The sequence below is a fragment of the Microtus ochrogaster genome, chromosome 5 (assembly GCF_000317375.1).
Source record: "Microtus ochrogaster isolate Prairie Vole_2 chromosome 5, MicOch1.0, whole genome shotgun sequence".
NCBI lineage: Eukaryota > Metazoa > Chordata > Mammalia > Rodentia > Cricetidae > Microtus > Microtus ochrogaster.
Window position 1 is genome coordinate 87989015 of NC_022012.1, and position 15889 is coordinate 88004903.

General features: G+C 46.1%; 1 protein-coding gene across 1 annotated transcript in view; it reads left to right on the forward strand.

Annotated features, from left to right (window-relative positions):
- The window catches only part of Gadl1 (glutamate decarboxylase like 1), a 178774-nt gene that overhangs the window by 94796 nt on the left and 68089 nt on the right, over positions 1-15889 (forward strand). Inside the window, exon 12 of the mRNA XM_005348054.3 lies at positions 14441-14640. Within this exon, the coding sequence (XP_005348111.2) occupies positions 14441-14640 (200 nt within the window). The remainder of the gene's footprint in view (positions 1-14440; positions 14641-15889) is intronic.

Here is a 15889-nt window from a genome sequence, read left to right on the forward strand (position 1 = left end):
TGTGTGTGTGTGTGTGTGTGTGTGTGTGTGTGTGTGTGTGTGTGTGGTTTGTAGAGGTCAAAGGACAGCTTCAAGAAGTCAGTTCTCTCCTTTTACCATGAGTGTTCCAAGAATTGAGCTCAGGTCTTCAGACTTGGAGGGAAGGGACTTATCCCTGAGTCCCCTCCCTTCCCATATCTGCCCCTCCCCATCTCCTTTTTTACAGCACAGCACAGTAATCCAGAGCTTCAAACAGGCTCATCAACTGCCCTACAATTGAGGCACAGCCCACCCCTCTTTTTGTTAATTTAAAGATAACTATGTCACTGCTTTCATGTAGGTGTTTGGTTTTTTGAACAGAGCTCTAACTTGTGGCGGTTGAGTTAAATTTGGCCCTTGGGTAGCCATGAACATTCATCAGAACATGGAACATGGTGACCTGTCTTATGCAGAGGCAGGCTGTATTCTTAGTAACAGAAGCCAGAGGCCTTTGAGTGTCTGATGCTAAGAGTTATTGAATGTTTGCCCCACTCCTTGGAGGGGGAGCTTTGCCCACTCGCTCGCTTGCGGTTTAGTTTGAACCAGGAATAAAAAATATCTCAGTGCATCAGTCAGCCTGCACATCTGAGAGCTCAGAAAACCTCTGTTCAAATTCTGGCTCTGTGCGGAACAGCGCTAACCTGCGTCACCTGAGCAAGTCATTGTAACCACAGGACATTTCCACAGTGAACGGAGACACCGCTTGGAAAAGGAAGTCTCTCATCACATGAGATAGCAACCGAGAACGCAGCACATTGCTGGGCACGCAGGGAACAGGAATGCCGTTTGCTCTACCCAAATTTAGGAGTAAGTCATACGTGAACACATGGGGGTTTCTGTCTGAACAAATGTCTGCTCATACGGCAGAAAATTCTTGGTCACTCCAGCACGTTCCTGCTTTTTATCCTAAGTCTATGGGGAAGAAACCCCTTTTTCCTACTTGACGGTTTGGGTCCAAGCCAGAGGTTTTTACCATGAACTTTCTGGTTCATTTTCTTTGTAATAAGCAAAGAAATACTTACTTATTTTGAAACAGGAGATGTTATAACCCAGGCTGACCTGGAATGCCCCACATAGTTGGGGAAGATCCCTAACTTGAGAACTTCCCGCCCCTACCCCACAAGTGCTGGATTTAGAGGCAAGCCCTGCTATGCCTGGTTGTTAATGTGGTACGGAGGGTTCAAACCCACATCTCCAGCCTCCCTCATTCATCTTAGACTGAACTCTCAGGCTAGCTTTAAGCGAGAATTCTCATGGCTGTGCTAACACCAACAACTTCCAGTGAAGAACAGGAAAGTCATGTTTCAGAAATCGCCTTCCTGTCTTGCATTTTCACTTCTATAAAATCAATCTCCTGCCTTCACTCTGGGCCTCAGAGGCCAGACCTCCAGAGGATGCTCAGCCTCCAAGAGATATAGGCCAGAGGCCTTGCTGGAGGATGTGTAAAATTCTCTGTGAGAAAGAGCCATGCCCTTGTTAGCGGCATCCGAACAAGCCGGAGACACGGGCTGATTTCATTTCCTACCGTGCTCTCCGTGTGGAATCTTCTAGCATCGATGCCAAGCAGCCTGCTTGTTTCCTGTCAGTTCTGTCCAGTTGGGATGAGAGCATTTCCCCACACGCCTGTCCACCTATGTCAGGCAGAAGCCATTAATCCATCCAGACTGGAGAGAGATGTCTAGTATTAATACATTTTTGTTTCCCGGCATTCATTTAAACATGCCACGGATAATCAAAATAGTCCCAGGAGGTGGGCTGCAGGATGGTGTCATTATCCTCAATTATAGACAAGTGAAAACGCCACGTGATGAAGCAGAGGGGTGCAGCGGACAGCGACGCCATAAATACTCGGGGTCCCCAGCACGAGATAAATGCTGGGCATGGGTAGCTGGGGTTGCCACACGCAGGAAGATGTCGCATCACCGTTCATATGATCGCATCACCTTTCGTATGCGGCCACCAGTTCGAGCTTGGCCGTCACTTTCTTTGACCCCCTTTTATCCTGTTCTTCCCCCTCTTTCATCCCAGCCGCCATCTTGCCTTTCTCTCCATTTTCCTTCTTTCCCCTCCCAACCCTCCCATATTGTAAGATGGCTGCTTTGTTTGTTTTGCAGTGAAGTAGGATGAACTCTAATGGTTAACCTTGACTGAATCAGGAATCTGGAACTTTCAAGGAGACAGACTTCTACATGCATCCCTTCTCTTCCTTCAATTGATGCCAGCAGCGTCTTTGTGTCTTGGTCCAATCCTTGCAGTGGCTGGCTGAGTTTTTGGGAATTGTTCTTGGTCTGCCGTGTACTGTCAATGCCTGTGTCTCAGGGAGGCGCTGAGGTCTCACTTAGCCTGCTGTCTTGGTCCACTCTGTGTAGTCACAGAGTATGCTTTAGAGTTCCTCTCTTGGTCCTCTCTCTCTGCAGGAAACCCTCCCGTTGGCTGGCTAGATAAGCTGAGGCAGTTGGGGGAGAGGCTCGGGGTTCTGCTCCACTATGGAGGGTCTAGAGAGGGGGGTGTCTTGCCAGGTGGCTGGTCCTTCCTCTCCTGGTCCTCTCTGTACTGTAGCAGGCTGTGTTTCAGAGTTCCGCTGAGGTTGCAGGCAAGGGTCCAATGGATGGGGTGGGTATTGGGGCAACCTACCTGAGAATGGGTAGTTTTAATGTGACTTGAGGGTAAGTCCCATTGTACCGGCTGGTCTTGAGTTATAGAGTCAACTCTAAGAGACCCCAGATCATCTGATTTTTCCTTTAATGACTAGAACAGAGCAGGATGGAACAGACAACCCCAGGGTGGAGTCACCCCAGTAGTGAAGTGCACTGCTCCATGAAACATGTGCTCCAGCCCGTGTCTGTGAGGGCGGGCACTGTGTCTGTCTGTAATTCAAAATTATTTCTTATGGTGGGCTGTCATCAGAACTTAAGCCGCCATTTTCAATTGTTATTAGCAAAGAAGGTGTGCAGATAGACACCCAGGGGAAACTGGAAAACCTCCCTCTGCTCGGAGAGAAGCCCAACCGGGCTATTATTAGACTCTAGTAGGGCGGAAGCAGGCCTGCCAAGTGATCCTGCCCTGTCAAATGTCTCCCTATTTATAGAAGCATTTTTGAGCCTCTGAGAAACTGAGTCTAACTTCCCTGTCTCCCCTAGACAGTGTCACGGTTTCAAATTATTAAATTGCGTTTCTTAAAAATATCCTTTTAGTTCTGCCTTTTCCTTCTCCAGTCAGCCTATGCAACCCTTCCTTAGACAGGGCAACTTAAGAGAGCATTGCTCACACTTCAGGAGAAAATGTGTCCCAGTCTGTGATCTACCAATGCTCTGGAAATCCCTGTGAGACCAAAAACTGAAAACGTAGCAATGCTTCCTGTAAGAAGGATGGGGTGGGCTTTATAAGACAATAAGCACCCAGCAGTCTATGATGTTTGATGGTTTCTACAGATATCAGACCAACTCAGCACCTGTGATATATGTCAGTTCATATGCTGGCAAAACACAGAGGCCTATCAAGAAGCCAGGAAGCCACGCCCCCCTTCTCCACCACCCACATTGTTTCTTCCCCCTTTCTCTTCCCTTCCCTCCTCCCTCCCTCTCTCACCTTTCCCTTATTCCTTCCTTACTCTTTCTTCCCCTCTCTCTCTTCTCAATTCTTCTCTCTTCCCTTCCCTTTTTCCCCTCCCCTCCCTTTCCTGGTTAATAATCTTATGTCCTTAAGGCTGCTCTTTCTGAGGGTCATCTGTGAGCTGCTGTAGGGACCCAAGAGGAAAGGAGCAGTGAGACCAAAGAGGGAAGAGTCAGCCCAGGGACGTTGCATCCAGCAGAGGACTGGACCCACCCAGGGGATGGTCAGAAGGGCCTGCAGAGCTATGCCTACTGCATTCATGAGGCATACAGTCACCTTTCCTGTGCTGGGGCTCAAAGCTGGCAGGATGGTCTTCCAAAGAGAAACCAGATTGAGTTGCAAAAACCAGCTCGAGTTCTCAGTAGGTTATCAACCTGAAGGCTGAAGGTGGAAGACAAAGAGAGTATGTTAAGTCTTTCCTGCATAGCATTGTTAACTAAACTCTGAAACAGCATTCCTTCTCTGACCATGTCTATTGACTGACATGGATGGAGAAAGCCTACATTGCTGGACACCACGGGCATGTGTCCTGGACACTCTGCAACCAGCTTAAGTCAGGCAGCTCTTGAGCCAGGTCACAGAAGGCTGCCAGCACCGGTACATTTGGAGTGGCTGTGGCTGACTGGAAGGTACAAAATGAGAGGTTGGAAAGGCAGGGTGACAGGTTCACCCACCTGTGTAGGGGAGTTGCAGGCTGTTCCACCAGCTCTTCCAAAATGTGTGTACAATCACCCTAGACACCATCAAACTTCTTCACCTAGCTTCCCCCAGGCAACACAAGCATGAAGGAGCTGGGTGGTAAGAATCCAAAAACAAAGGGGCTCTATGGATGACAGCCACGGCCTGGAAGTACCTCAGATAGGTGGGGCAAGGAGACGCACAATTTCCTGAAGTGATGCAACAGAAGTGGGTCAGGATGAGACTCAGGCAAATTCAAAGAGTTCAGCCACTTACAAGCAAGGGAGGCCTTATTCAGGGTAGATGCAGTTCTGGAAGACTTTAGTTTTTCTGTACTGCAGTAAAGAAAACTTAGAATAGCAGATAGAAAAGAACGAAGTCAATAGCCACACACACCCCAAAAGTAATGTGGTAAGGAAAACGGCAGGTGTCTTACCAAAGGACTCACAAGGAAACGGATGCTATCTCTGCAACAGACTGCAGACTGTGTGAGCCAAGGCTCAGAACAAGAGACCTAGCTGCTCAGTTGAAGGGGAGGGGGGCGGTTTGCTAGTAGATGAACAGACCTTAGCTGCACAGACATGTGAGGCTCACAGCCCAGCATCAACCATTAATGCCCACGAGGCTAGGGGGAAAAGTTGCATAGAACTGAAGTAGGAGAATTGTTTTAAAATACATTTCTTTGTGACTTATTAGAGGTAAATGATTTCTCTACCTTGAAGATGGATGCTAAAAAGAAGTCCCACACGAGCTCAGAATTGAGTATAATAAAGGATTATTTATTCAGGGGTAGACTCATAAATCACAGTTCTCTACATGAACAGGCAACAGGAACTGAATCCAGCAACTGGAAGAGAGAGAGAATGTGCACATGCATTTTACATCAGCATTTATAGTTTAAGAGGCCACGACCAAGTGGGCAGGTAACTTAAAGACTTCTGGCTATAAGACTTCCTATAGCATGGCCTATGTTGTTTCTGTATGAATTTGGGTGTGTGCAGTTGCACATGGGTTGGATTCATATGTTTGTCCATGCATGTTGGAGGGCAGGGGTCAGCCTCCAGTGTCTACCTCTGTTTCTCTGCATCTTATTTTATTTATTGCTTTGCAACAGGGTCTTTTACTGTTTCTGGTTCTGCCCATTTGGTTAGACTAGCTGACCAGCAGGCCCAGGAACCCACCTCACCATCCACAGCTGGAATTACAAATCCATACCATCATGCCTGGTGATTTTACATGGGTTTGGGGATGAAAACTCAGGTCCTCATTTTTGCATAGTGTGAGCTTTACAGATGAGCCATCTCTCCAGCCCCATATACATGGTTCATAGACCTAGAGCCTAAGATGCCATGGTTTTAAGGACTGAGAACATGGGGAGTTAGAACGGGGGTGGGGAGTAAGAAGGGAATGGGGAAGGACAGGGGTAGAAGGGTAGGATGGGAGTGGGAGGTTCTGCTCGCACTATCTCGCATCATTCAGTAATGTCTGTTTAGACAGGAACGGTGGATCACTGAATGTTCTGTGCTCATGTAACAGTTTTCACTAGCTGGATCAAAGCCAAGCAGTCTGTGGTGTTCCATAGGTTTCTGACACACTGAATGGTAACCAGAGGTTTTAGGGCAAAAAAAAAACCAAAAAAAAAAAAAAAACCCAGGCTCCAGAAAGCTCCAAGAATGCCCATCCATTCTTACACAGCTAAAAAACTGGTAACACAAACAGAAAAGGAGGTGCAGTCAGTGTGGCCACATTGGGGAGAGAAACAGATAATTGGATCCAAACACCCTACATGGTCTGTGGGCTTAGGCAGAGGAGGGATTGGGGTGGGAGGCAAGAGGTAAGCATGTGAAAAGTGCTGGTCAAGGTGTGGCTCCACCCTTGTCAGCTCAGGAGAGGTTCTTATTGGTTGGTTGGGAGAAGAGAGTGGTTCTCCATGGGTGAAAATGTTCCCCTCTTAAATGTGGCCTTGCAGTCATGGACAATTGCCCCCAATTGTGAAGGGTGTCTGTCCCAAAGGTTCTCCCTCTCTGGGCGACTCCAAGATGACTTTACAGCAAGGTTGGGGACAATGTCTTGTTTCTGTTCCTTCAGCCAAAGAAAGAGATGGACCTGAAGGACGATCTGTCAGGCTTTCTTTCTGTCTCTAAGCAAGGAGTGGATGCTCTTTAGCTGAAGCAGCTCCCAAGTGCCTGTTTGCCCATCTCACCCTGAACGGACGCCTCATCGTGACCTGTGATTTAGCACTGAAACGGCCCCTTGATTCCCACAGGACTCTTTTAGGCTCCGCACGCCTTTCCCTTTGTCTCCTCTCTGCTCCCTTGCCTCCTCACTTCTTTCTTTCTCTGCTCCACTGTCATTTCACAAGATGCTTCGTTGACTTTTCTTCAAAGCATGCTGAGACTTCTATAATAATAATACCGTTTTTGAGAATGTCAGTCATTAGTATTGTATTTATATAATTTTCTTCCTACCTCTACCTGCTTCAGTTTCTTCGCTCTTCCTCAATGCCCTTTCAAATTTATGACTTCTTAAATTATTGTTACAGAGACACACATGCACATACAAATACAACCTTCTGAGGGTTCATTTAGTGTTGCATGTATACAGGACTGATTGCTTGAAACCAGATAATCTGTTAGGGGACTCATGCCTGGAGAAGGCCGAATCTGCCTCTCTCCCATCTGAGACATTTAGAGAGGTCTGTGTGAAGGGCAGGTATAGACGCAAGTCAGGTTCAGCTGCATTTGTTGGAGGAAGATCATGGACAACTCTGTCCACAGGGTTTAGATTCCCCGTAAGACCTTCATTGTATTCTGTCTGTTTCCTCTGCTGTTGTGTGCTGCGTTGACTCGACAAAGGGCAGTTATGTCAACTCCACAGGAAAGGTGAGTGCGGACTAGAGCGCTCATTGAATAAACAGCGAGGGGCAGAGTGCCAACAGCCTGAGCTGTGACTCCCTTCGTGAACAAGAGAGTTCAAGAGAGAGTGAATGACCACTACTGGGGGGGGAGGGGGAAGGGGGGCAGGTGCAGAGGCACGCACCAGGCAGAAGTGGTTGAGGGCTTTGCTCAGACATTGAGGGGTATCGCCAGTGGGCATTGGACCATGATGTCTCCCCAAGATGACTGTCTAGTGCATGGAGTAAACATCCTCACCTCCACTGGGCACAGAAAACTCCAGTCCAGCTGCTCAGTGCCTCTGCCTGAGCTGACACGGACAGCTACATCCGAAGCTGACTCCGCATTTCCTCATTCGCTCTTCATCTTCCCAGAACAGAGTTTAATATCTGCAGGCGCCTGCGAGGGTTTCCTCAAATCCTCCTCATCGCGGCATTTAAGATTCCTTGACCATTCTTTGCCTTCCAGACAGCTCTACAGCCATACTGCACCTTGTTAATTAACTTTAATTATGCAGAGTTAATAGCTAATGCCACCCTACCTCACCTCACCTCCTTCAGCCCTGGGCTGTTGTGGTTCCTCTAAAGAGCCCTGTGTGGCATCTCTATGTGATGAAAGGTACCTTGCCATGAACTCGGTGGCATCTTGTTCTTCATGTCCTAGGACCTGTTGTGTAGTTTGCTTCTCTGTCTTCTGTTCCCATCAGAAACTTCTCAGTGACAGTGGGTTTCTGATTTACCACCTGATCACCAGAGCCTGGCACAGCTTTCTCTGTATATTAAGCCATTCAAACTATCTACCAGATAAATAATTACTAGGCCTGGTCATTTTAAGGAGGATTTTAAAATATTATTTTTATTCTTGACAATTTCATACACATATATAATGGAACATGATCATGTCTATCCCCACCCCGTTTTCCCTTCTAACTCCTCTGAAATTCCCCATCATGGCTCCTCCCAACGTCATCTCTTTTGTGTGTGTGTGTGTGTGTCTAGCATGTGTGTACAGGTGCCCACATAGTCCAGCAGAGGGTGTTGGTGAAATTATGTACAGTTGTGACCTATACAACATGGATGGTGGGAACCAAACTCAGTTCCTCTGAAAGAGCGAGAAGTTGCCTTAACCACTTAGCCACCTCTCCATTATCCCCCACTTTTTCTGGTAACACACCAAGTCCAATTATTGCTGCTCTGAGGTGTATGGGGATGAGGCTATCTCCTGGAATGTGGAACAATGTACCAATGGCTACAGAGGAAGAAGAATTATCCCCCTCCCCACCCCAGTGGTTTCTAGTGGCCAACAACTCAGCATATGACAGCTTGGAGAGCACCTCCTCCATCTATGCCAGAATTTTGGTTGGACTTATCCCGTGGAGGTGACCACAGCTGGAGTGAGCTCATGGCATGATACCCATGTCAACTGCAGCATTTGCATTTCATGCTCTCCTCTACATCTGGCTTTTACTGGATGATGCTCTAGGTTAAAACCAAGCTCCTCTTTTATTGCAGGCTGAATTTTGTTTTGTACATCCTGTCATCAAATATCAGCTTAAGTACCTAATACCATGCTGAGGTAGTATGCCCAGGATCCTGGCATCATTGTATGAATTCTATAAAAAGATAAACAATTTTGGCATGAATTAATTACTATAAAGATGATTAATATGCCTGTTTGCTAAATAATTTAGAAAAAATTGTTTATATTTCAATAATGGCGGCCTGAGAGAGAATATAGGAAAAGCAGTCGGAGAGAATTGTTGGTAGCTTTTATTTGATGAGCTAAACATTGCTTATTGCTGAAGTAAGAGGAAGCGGGGAGCTTTGTCTGTGGGATGCAGAGTGTTGACTCACCAATAGCTGGACCAGAGACAGCTAAATTCGATGCGCTCCCTGGAAGTCAAAGGTGGTTTGGGTGATCTGGACAAGAAGACGCAACCCACTGGCTGAGCTGTGCTTTTGATGGCATCCTGAAATGTTACCAGATCCCAGCACTCTTTGCACAAGTCTTTGAGTGTGCATTGTTTAAACAGCAGAAGTGATAAACTGAGATATCAAGCCCCAAACCCTAGCTGCCTTGGTTTGAACTCCAACTCCACCATCTCAGAGACGCATGGTCTAGGGGATTTGAGTTTCAATGCCATTGTCACGCACTGTCTGGATAAATAGTCTGACTTGGGCAGATGTCAACTCTGGTTATGGTTAGCAAATGTGCTAGATTAGGTGCTGTGACATGGAGTGACAATGAAAGCTGAGCTCCCTTCTCCTGCTCATCTTTACTGTGTAATCTGTTCTGAGCCCTATGCAGACAAAGGGGCCTGACCCATTATTAAATGTTTCCCAGAGTTCCTTGCAGATTGGCTTTTGGCTAGATTTGACCAGCATAAGGTTCAGATGAGAAGTTGGAAGTGAGAGGTCAAGTCCCTCTGTCTGTGTCGTATTAAAGGGCACAGAAGCCAGGCAACCGAATGTTCAAAAACAAAATGCAGTAACTGGGAAGATGGCTCAGTGGGTAAGAGCACGTGTACAATCCTATGTGTTGACAGAGTTTTCTGTTCCACCAGGTCCCGCATCCATTTAGTTCCAAATAAACACACAGAGACCTATATCAATTATAAACGGATTGGTCTATTAGCCCAGGCTTCTTATTAACTCTTATAACTTATATTAGCCCATAATTCTTGTCTGTGTTAGCCACCTGGTTTGGTACCTTTTATCAGTGAGGCAGTCAGATATTGCTACCTCTGTGTCTGGGCGACAGCTGCAGACTGACTCTTTCCTCTTCCCAGAATTCTCCTGTTCTCATCGCCCTGCCTTCACTTCCTGCCTGGCTACTGGCCAATCCGCATTTTATTAAACATAATACAAGTGACAGGATAAAAGACCATTTTCCCACAGCACATATGGACACGAGTTCAAATCCTGACCCAACTCTTGTAGAACGCTAGGTGTGGAGGAGAGTACAGGCAGCAGAATTGCTGTAGCTCATTGGCCCCCTGCCCAGAAAAGCTCTAGGTTCAGCGAGAGATCCTGTATCAAAGGAAGAAGATGGAGACTGATAGCGAAGGACCCAGCCTTATGATGTAGCCTCTGTAGACCCGTACCCAGTCACACATTGTCTTAGTTAAGGCTTCTGCTGCTGTGATGAAAACAATGACCAAAAGCAAGTGGTGGATGAGTTTGCTTACATTTCCATATCACGGTTTATCATCAGAAGCAGAAGCTGATGCAGAGGCCATAGAGGGGCGCTGCTTACTGGCTTGCTCCTCATGGCTTGCTCAATCTGCTTTGTTATAAAGCTCAGAACCACCAGCCCAGGGTTGGCCCCACCCACAATGGACTGGGCTCTCCCGTACCAATTACTGATTAAGGAAACGCCTCACAGGCTTGCCTACACTATAGAGGTATTTTCTTGACTGAGGCTATGTCCATTCTGATGACTCAAGCTGGTACCAGGTTGTCACAAAAACTAGCATGCGCGTACATACACAGTACTCATGTATACAATAAATAAAAAATAAAATAAAATAAAATAAAACCAGAACGCTTTCAGGAACCAGTTCCCCAGGGAAAGAAGATCTCATCACAGAAATGGGATTGACTCTGAATACAGAGTGGACCCGTGAGGGGCTTATGATCACACAGCATGGGGAAGCAGCAGCAAAGAGGGCATTAGTAACCAAAGGCAAACAGGTTAAGTTGATTTAACAGGGTTCCTGGGAAAGGCTAGAGCCAAGAGAAAGGGGGGAAGAATTTGTTTGACAATGTGGGTTGTCAGTAGTCAGGGTCAGGACCTTCTGTCTAAGCTGACTCAGGCCAGATTCTTATGGCAGTAGGCAATGCAATGCCACCGAGGTGGAGGCTGATAGTGGTGGGGCAGGGGAGAGGAGAGGGTGTAGGGCCTGACAAAGCTGAGTGTGCAGTTGAGGTGAAGGACTTTGTCAACAGTTCCAGGAGCAGACAGGTCTCTCCTGCGCTATCTGTTCTCTGCAAACAGCTCCTCCTCAGGATCTCAGGCCCCCGACAGCCATCCCAGTCCTGGCTGCTGACCTTCTGTTAGGAAGGGGACCAACACAGATGACAATGGGAGAGTAAGGGACACGGTCCTGAGGATCCTGACATTCGATCCTGACCCAGCTGGGCTTGAAGATGTAGATGTCACAGTCAAATCTACACAAATTCCTATTTGGTTGGACCTTCTGCACTTGCCACGGTGTGCGTCCTAACACCTTGTCTGGTAATGTCTAAGGACAATCTGAGTTAATATACAGCAACTGACTTTCTCTCTGGATTCCTGCAGCTGGATTCTTATTACCAGTGTATACCATGCTACTAGGACCTAGAGTGTGGCTGTGAACATTCAAACATAGCCTTCTGACCATTAGTTTAATAGGAAGTAGGGGATTTTTTTTTATTAATGCTGACTTTTTCTGTATATGTTCCAAAATGTTATTTTTCCTGGATATATGAGTCTCTTCTCCTGGTTAATGTGTGCCCTGAAGCTAATTAAATATCCCACCCATTTATTAATGCAATAAATCATTTCATTTCGATAGCTAAATGTTAAGCCATCGGTGGTTTTTGTTTGTTTGTTTTCTTATGAAACCTTCGCAGGCAGGGGGATTTCTCTGAGCAGTGATATTAACTGTGCCGCTGTTGAAGGACCATCAATCACTCTTTGCATTCTGGTTCCTCATCTTCTTTTTCTGCATTTCCCTGTGACCATGTAGTTTGTCTTCTGGAATGGTTGCCCCTGTCTCAGTCACTTATCAGTCCCAAAAGCTTGCATGCGACAGGGTCAATAGTCATCGTTTTTTGCCTTGTTTTATGTGCACATGTGTGTGTATGTTGTGTATATAAATGAGTTTGTACATGTGTGCACATGCATGAGAGAGACACACATAGCCAAAGAGACAGAGACAGAGATGTGAGAGAAGGACAGAGACAGAGAGACAGAGAGATCGAGACAGAGACAGAAAAGGCCAGTATATACAGGCTGTGGAAGCCATGGTTAACCTTGAAGATCATGCCTTAGGCACTGTCCACCTTATTGGTTTACAAAGCATCTCTCATTTTTACCTAGAAATCACTGATTGGGCTAGACTGGCTGGCCAGTGGCCCAAGAATTCACTTTCTTTATCACCCTGGTGCTAACATTACATATGCAAGCCTGTTTGTTTTTAAAGGTTTATTCCTTTACTTACTTTACCTATGTGTATAAGCGCATGCCTGTGTGGGTTTATGTGTAGCATGTATGTGAAGGAACCAGTGGAGGTCAGAAGAGAGCATTGGCTCCCCTGGAGCTGGAGTTAGAGCTGGTTACACAGCACCACACAGGTGCTAGGATCTAAACACAAGTCCCCTGCAAGGCCACTAAACACTCTTAGAACCCTGTCTCCCACCCCATTTTGTTGCTTTTAATGTGGGTTCTAGACATTGAACTCAGATCTTCATGGTAATGTGGCAAGCACTTCATTTTAACCGAGTCATTTCCCTAGCACCCAAAGCTCACTGGTTTCGGGATACTTTTCAAATCTTTCATGGCTGATAAAAGTGACTTCACAGTCACATTAGGAGGAGAAGTAGCATGTGTCTCTGTGTTGTGGAGGCTCATGCGTGCTTTGTCATGAAAATACACAGTGGCCTTTTGATGTCATATCATCAGACTGAAGTTGCTGTGGAAACAATACCATATTTCCAACCATTGCAGGGAAGAGATTCTGTGGTCACAGCTATGATCAGCCTATAGATTGTTGGGAAATACTCAAGTAGCCTTAAGTTGGGAACTTTTGCTACCTCAATGCTCAGGCTAAAGTAATCTATTTTGTGCAGTGACACCAAGAATGACCATGTGGGCCAGGCTGAAGGCTGAGCAATGTTGCTGTTTTATAGAGATTTGGGATATCCTCCTCATATTTCTTATATATTGTTTAACATTGTGTATAGCCATGTTTTTTAATGAAACATGCTTAGGCCACATTAATATTAACAGAAAGAGCACTGCTGTTAAAATCGAAACCCTTCTTTTTCCCTTTCTTCATTCTTATTAGTTCTTTGAGAATTTTTGTATGGTTCCTTTTAATCTTATTTACTCTTCTTCCCCAACTCCTTCTTTTCGTTTTTAAGCTCATCAGTCCATTTGGGCTACCCCTATATGTGGGTGAGTGGTTGTCCCTGAAACATGCTCAACCTGACGGGGGGGCACCCTTAAAGAAAGCTGATTCTTGTAGCCAAGTATGAGCTGAACAGGATGGGCTGCTGCAGAGGCTGGGGTGGATGAGAGGGGATTGAGAGAAAGGTAAGCCCTAGATGGAGAGTGAAGGCCATGCATAGGATGACTGACATTCAGCACTCACAGATAAGCCACATGTTCTCTGGGTTTACAGGTGATGTCAAGCAGAGACAAACTCAAACCAAAAGTCTGAGCTCATACATGGGACAAGATCTGGTGGAGAAGGGGCAAAGGCAGGGAGCAGGGGCCCTTATAAGAATTCTCGAGTAGGACAGTGGGTGACTGCCTTGTGTGCTTTCTGGTACTAAAGACAACAGTATGGTTTCCATTCAAATAACTGAGAAAATGGTGGACTGTTGATGACAAGGTAGGCATGTCACTGACTTCTTAGTGGGAAGCCACCAGTTCAGAGATGGGAATAGAATTCGGTTACAAATGAAATCAGGATGGAACAAACAAGAGATCACTGGTGGCTGCTGCTCTGGAATGATGACACATTGGTTCAGTCTTTGTGGCTCTTCCATTGGATGAGCTCTTCCTGGGTCATTGTCACACATGGCTGCTCAGTGTGGTGATCTGTTGGAAAGAAGGGGATTTAAAAGCTTAGGTTTTGCCCATGAAATGGTGTGATGTACTACAACCTGTAATGTGCTACAAAAATGGACCAAGTTTTGGCTTTCCTTTGGAGGAGCTTTGAATGATTTAGAGAGGTATTTCTTTTGAGAAACTGAGGCCTTGGTGTCATGGTGATGGTGCCTTTGGTCCGCTTAGCCCCTTTTAGCCCTTGGTGACACCTGGAGAGTGGGGACTGCATTACCTGCTCCTGGGTGAACACTGGGTCTCCATCCTAATGCACACAGGTTGTGTCCACCCTCCACGGCCAGCAGCGGTGTGTGCCTCCGGCACTGGGAACAGACGTCAGGCAGGGTTTGTTTCTGTGTGTATTTGACACAGAACTTACTCTAAAGTGGACAGGCCCTGACTCTCCTTTACTTTCTTTTTCTAAGGATCTTCTTAAGAAGTGCTACTCTGCCAAAGCGACCTATCTGTTCCAGCAGGATAAATTCTACGATGTCAGCTACGACACGGGAGACAAATCCATCCAGTGCAGCAGGAGACCCGACGCCTTCAAGTTCTGGATGACCTGGAAGGCCCTGGGCACCTTAGGACTGGAGGAGAGAGTTAACCGTGCCCTTGCTCTGTCTAGGTACGTGCAGGCAAATGTGCGCGTGTGCATGCATGCATACATGTTTGCATGTGTGAATGTGAGTGTTAGAAAATAGCATTGGCAGATTCTATACATAATTTTTGCTTCTGGGTTCCTTTTTGCACACAGTAAGCATTTCTTTAGGGCCTACCATGTGTTAGAAGCTTGTGCAGAGAAGTCCTCTGCCCTCTCTTCACGCCACTAAGGGACACACGCGGGAGAGAGAACAGGATAAACGAAACATAATAGAAATTCTTGAAAAGCCTGAATGGTGGTGTTTATCTGTAACCACAGCATTCAGGAGGCAGAGGCAGCTGGATTTCTGGGAGTTCAAGACCAGCTGTGGCTTTACAGAAAGGTCCTGCCTCAAAAATGAATAAACAAATTTAATTATGTACTTTCAAAATTGGTCTTCACAAATATAGATTTTTTTTCTCAAATAAATTAAAACGTTTTCATCCTATGTTTTATCAGTCAGAGGAACCTGATGACACTGGTGTGCGATGGGTCTCACTTCCTCCTGGCCTATTGTTAAGCACAGAAGAAGGACAAACCAGTTCACTTTTAATTTTTTGTTTTTATTCGAGACATAGCTTCACTATATACCTCTGCCTGCCCTGAAACTCAATATGTAGGCCAAGATGGTCTTGAACTTGGAGATCTACCTTCTTTGACCAACCCAGTGCTGGGATTAAAGGCTTTCACCACCCTGTCAGGCGAGACAAGTCAATTCAAAACTAGTGGTACCATTTACCTGCTGTGTAGCTTGGAAAAGTATGTGAACTCACTGCACCTCAGTTCTAATCCAGCAAAATGACAATAATGGAAATTCTTTCAAATATATTTTTAAAAGCATTTATTTATTTATTTTCATTATATGTGCATGAATGTTTGCCTACATGTATGCATATGCACCATGTGTGTGCAGTGCCCAGAGAGACCATTCAACCTCAAGGGGCAGGAAGTACCCTCTACCAGAACAGGTAAAGAATTGGCCTCAGCATTTGGAGAAAGCTGGAGTCAGTAATTCGGATGATTGCTCTTTAAGAAGTATTTTAGTGGGCTAGAAAGGTGGCTCAAGGAGCTGGGAAGGTGGCTCAAGGGGCTAGAGAGGTGTCTCTGCAGGTAAGAGCACCGACTGCTCTTCCAAAAGACCCAAGTCTGTTCCAGCATCCGCATGGCAGCTCAAAAACTCAACAACTCCAGTATCAGGGAATCTGACACCTTCTTCTGGTCTCTGAAGGAACCA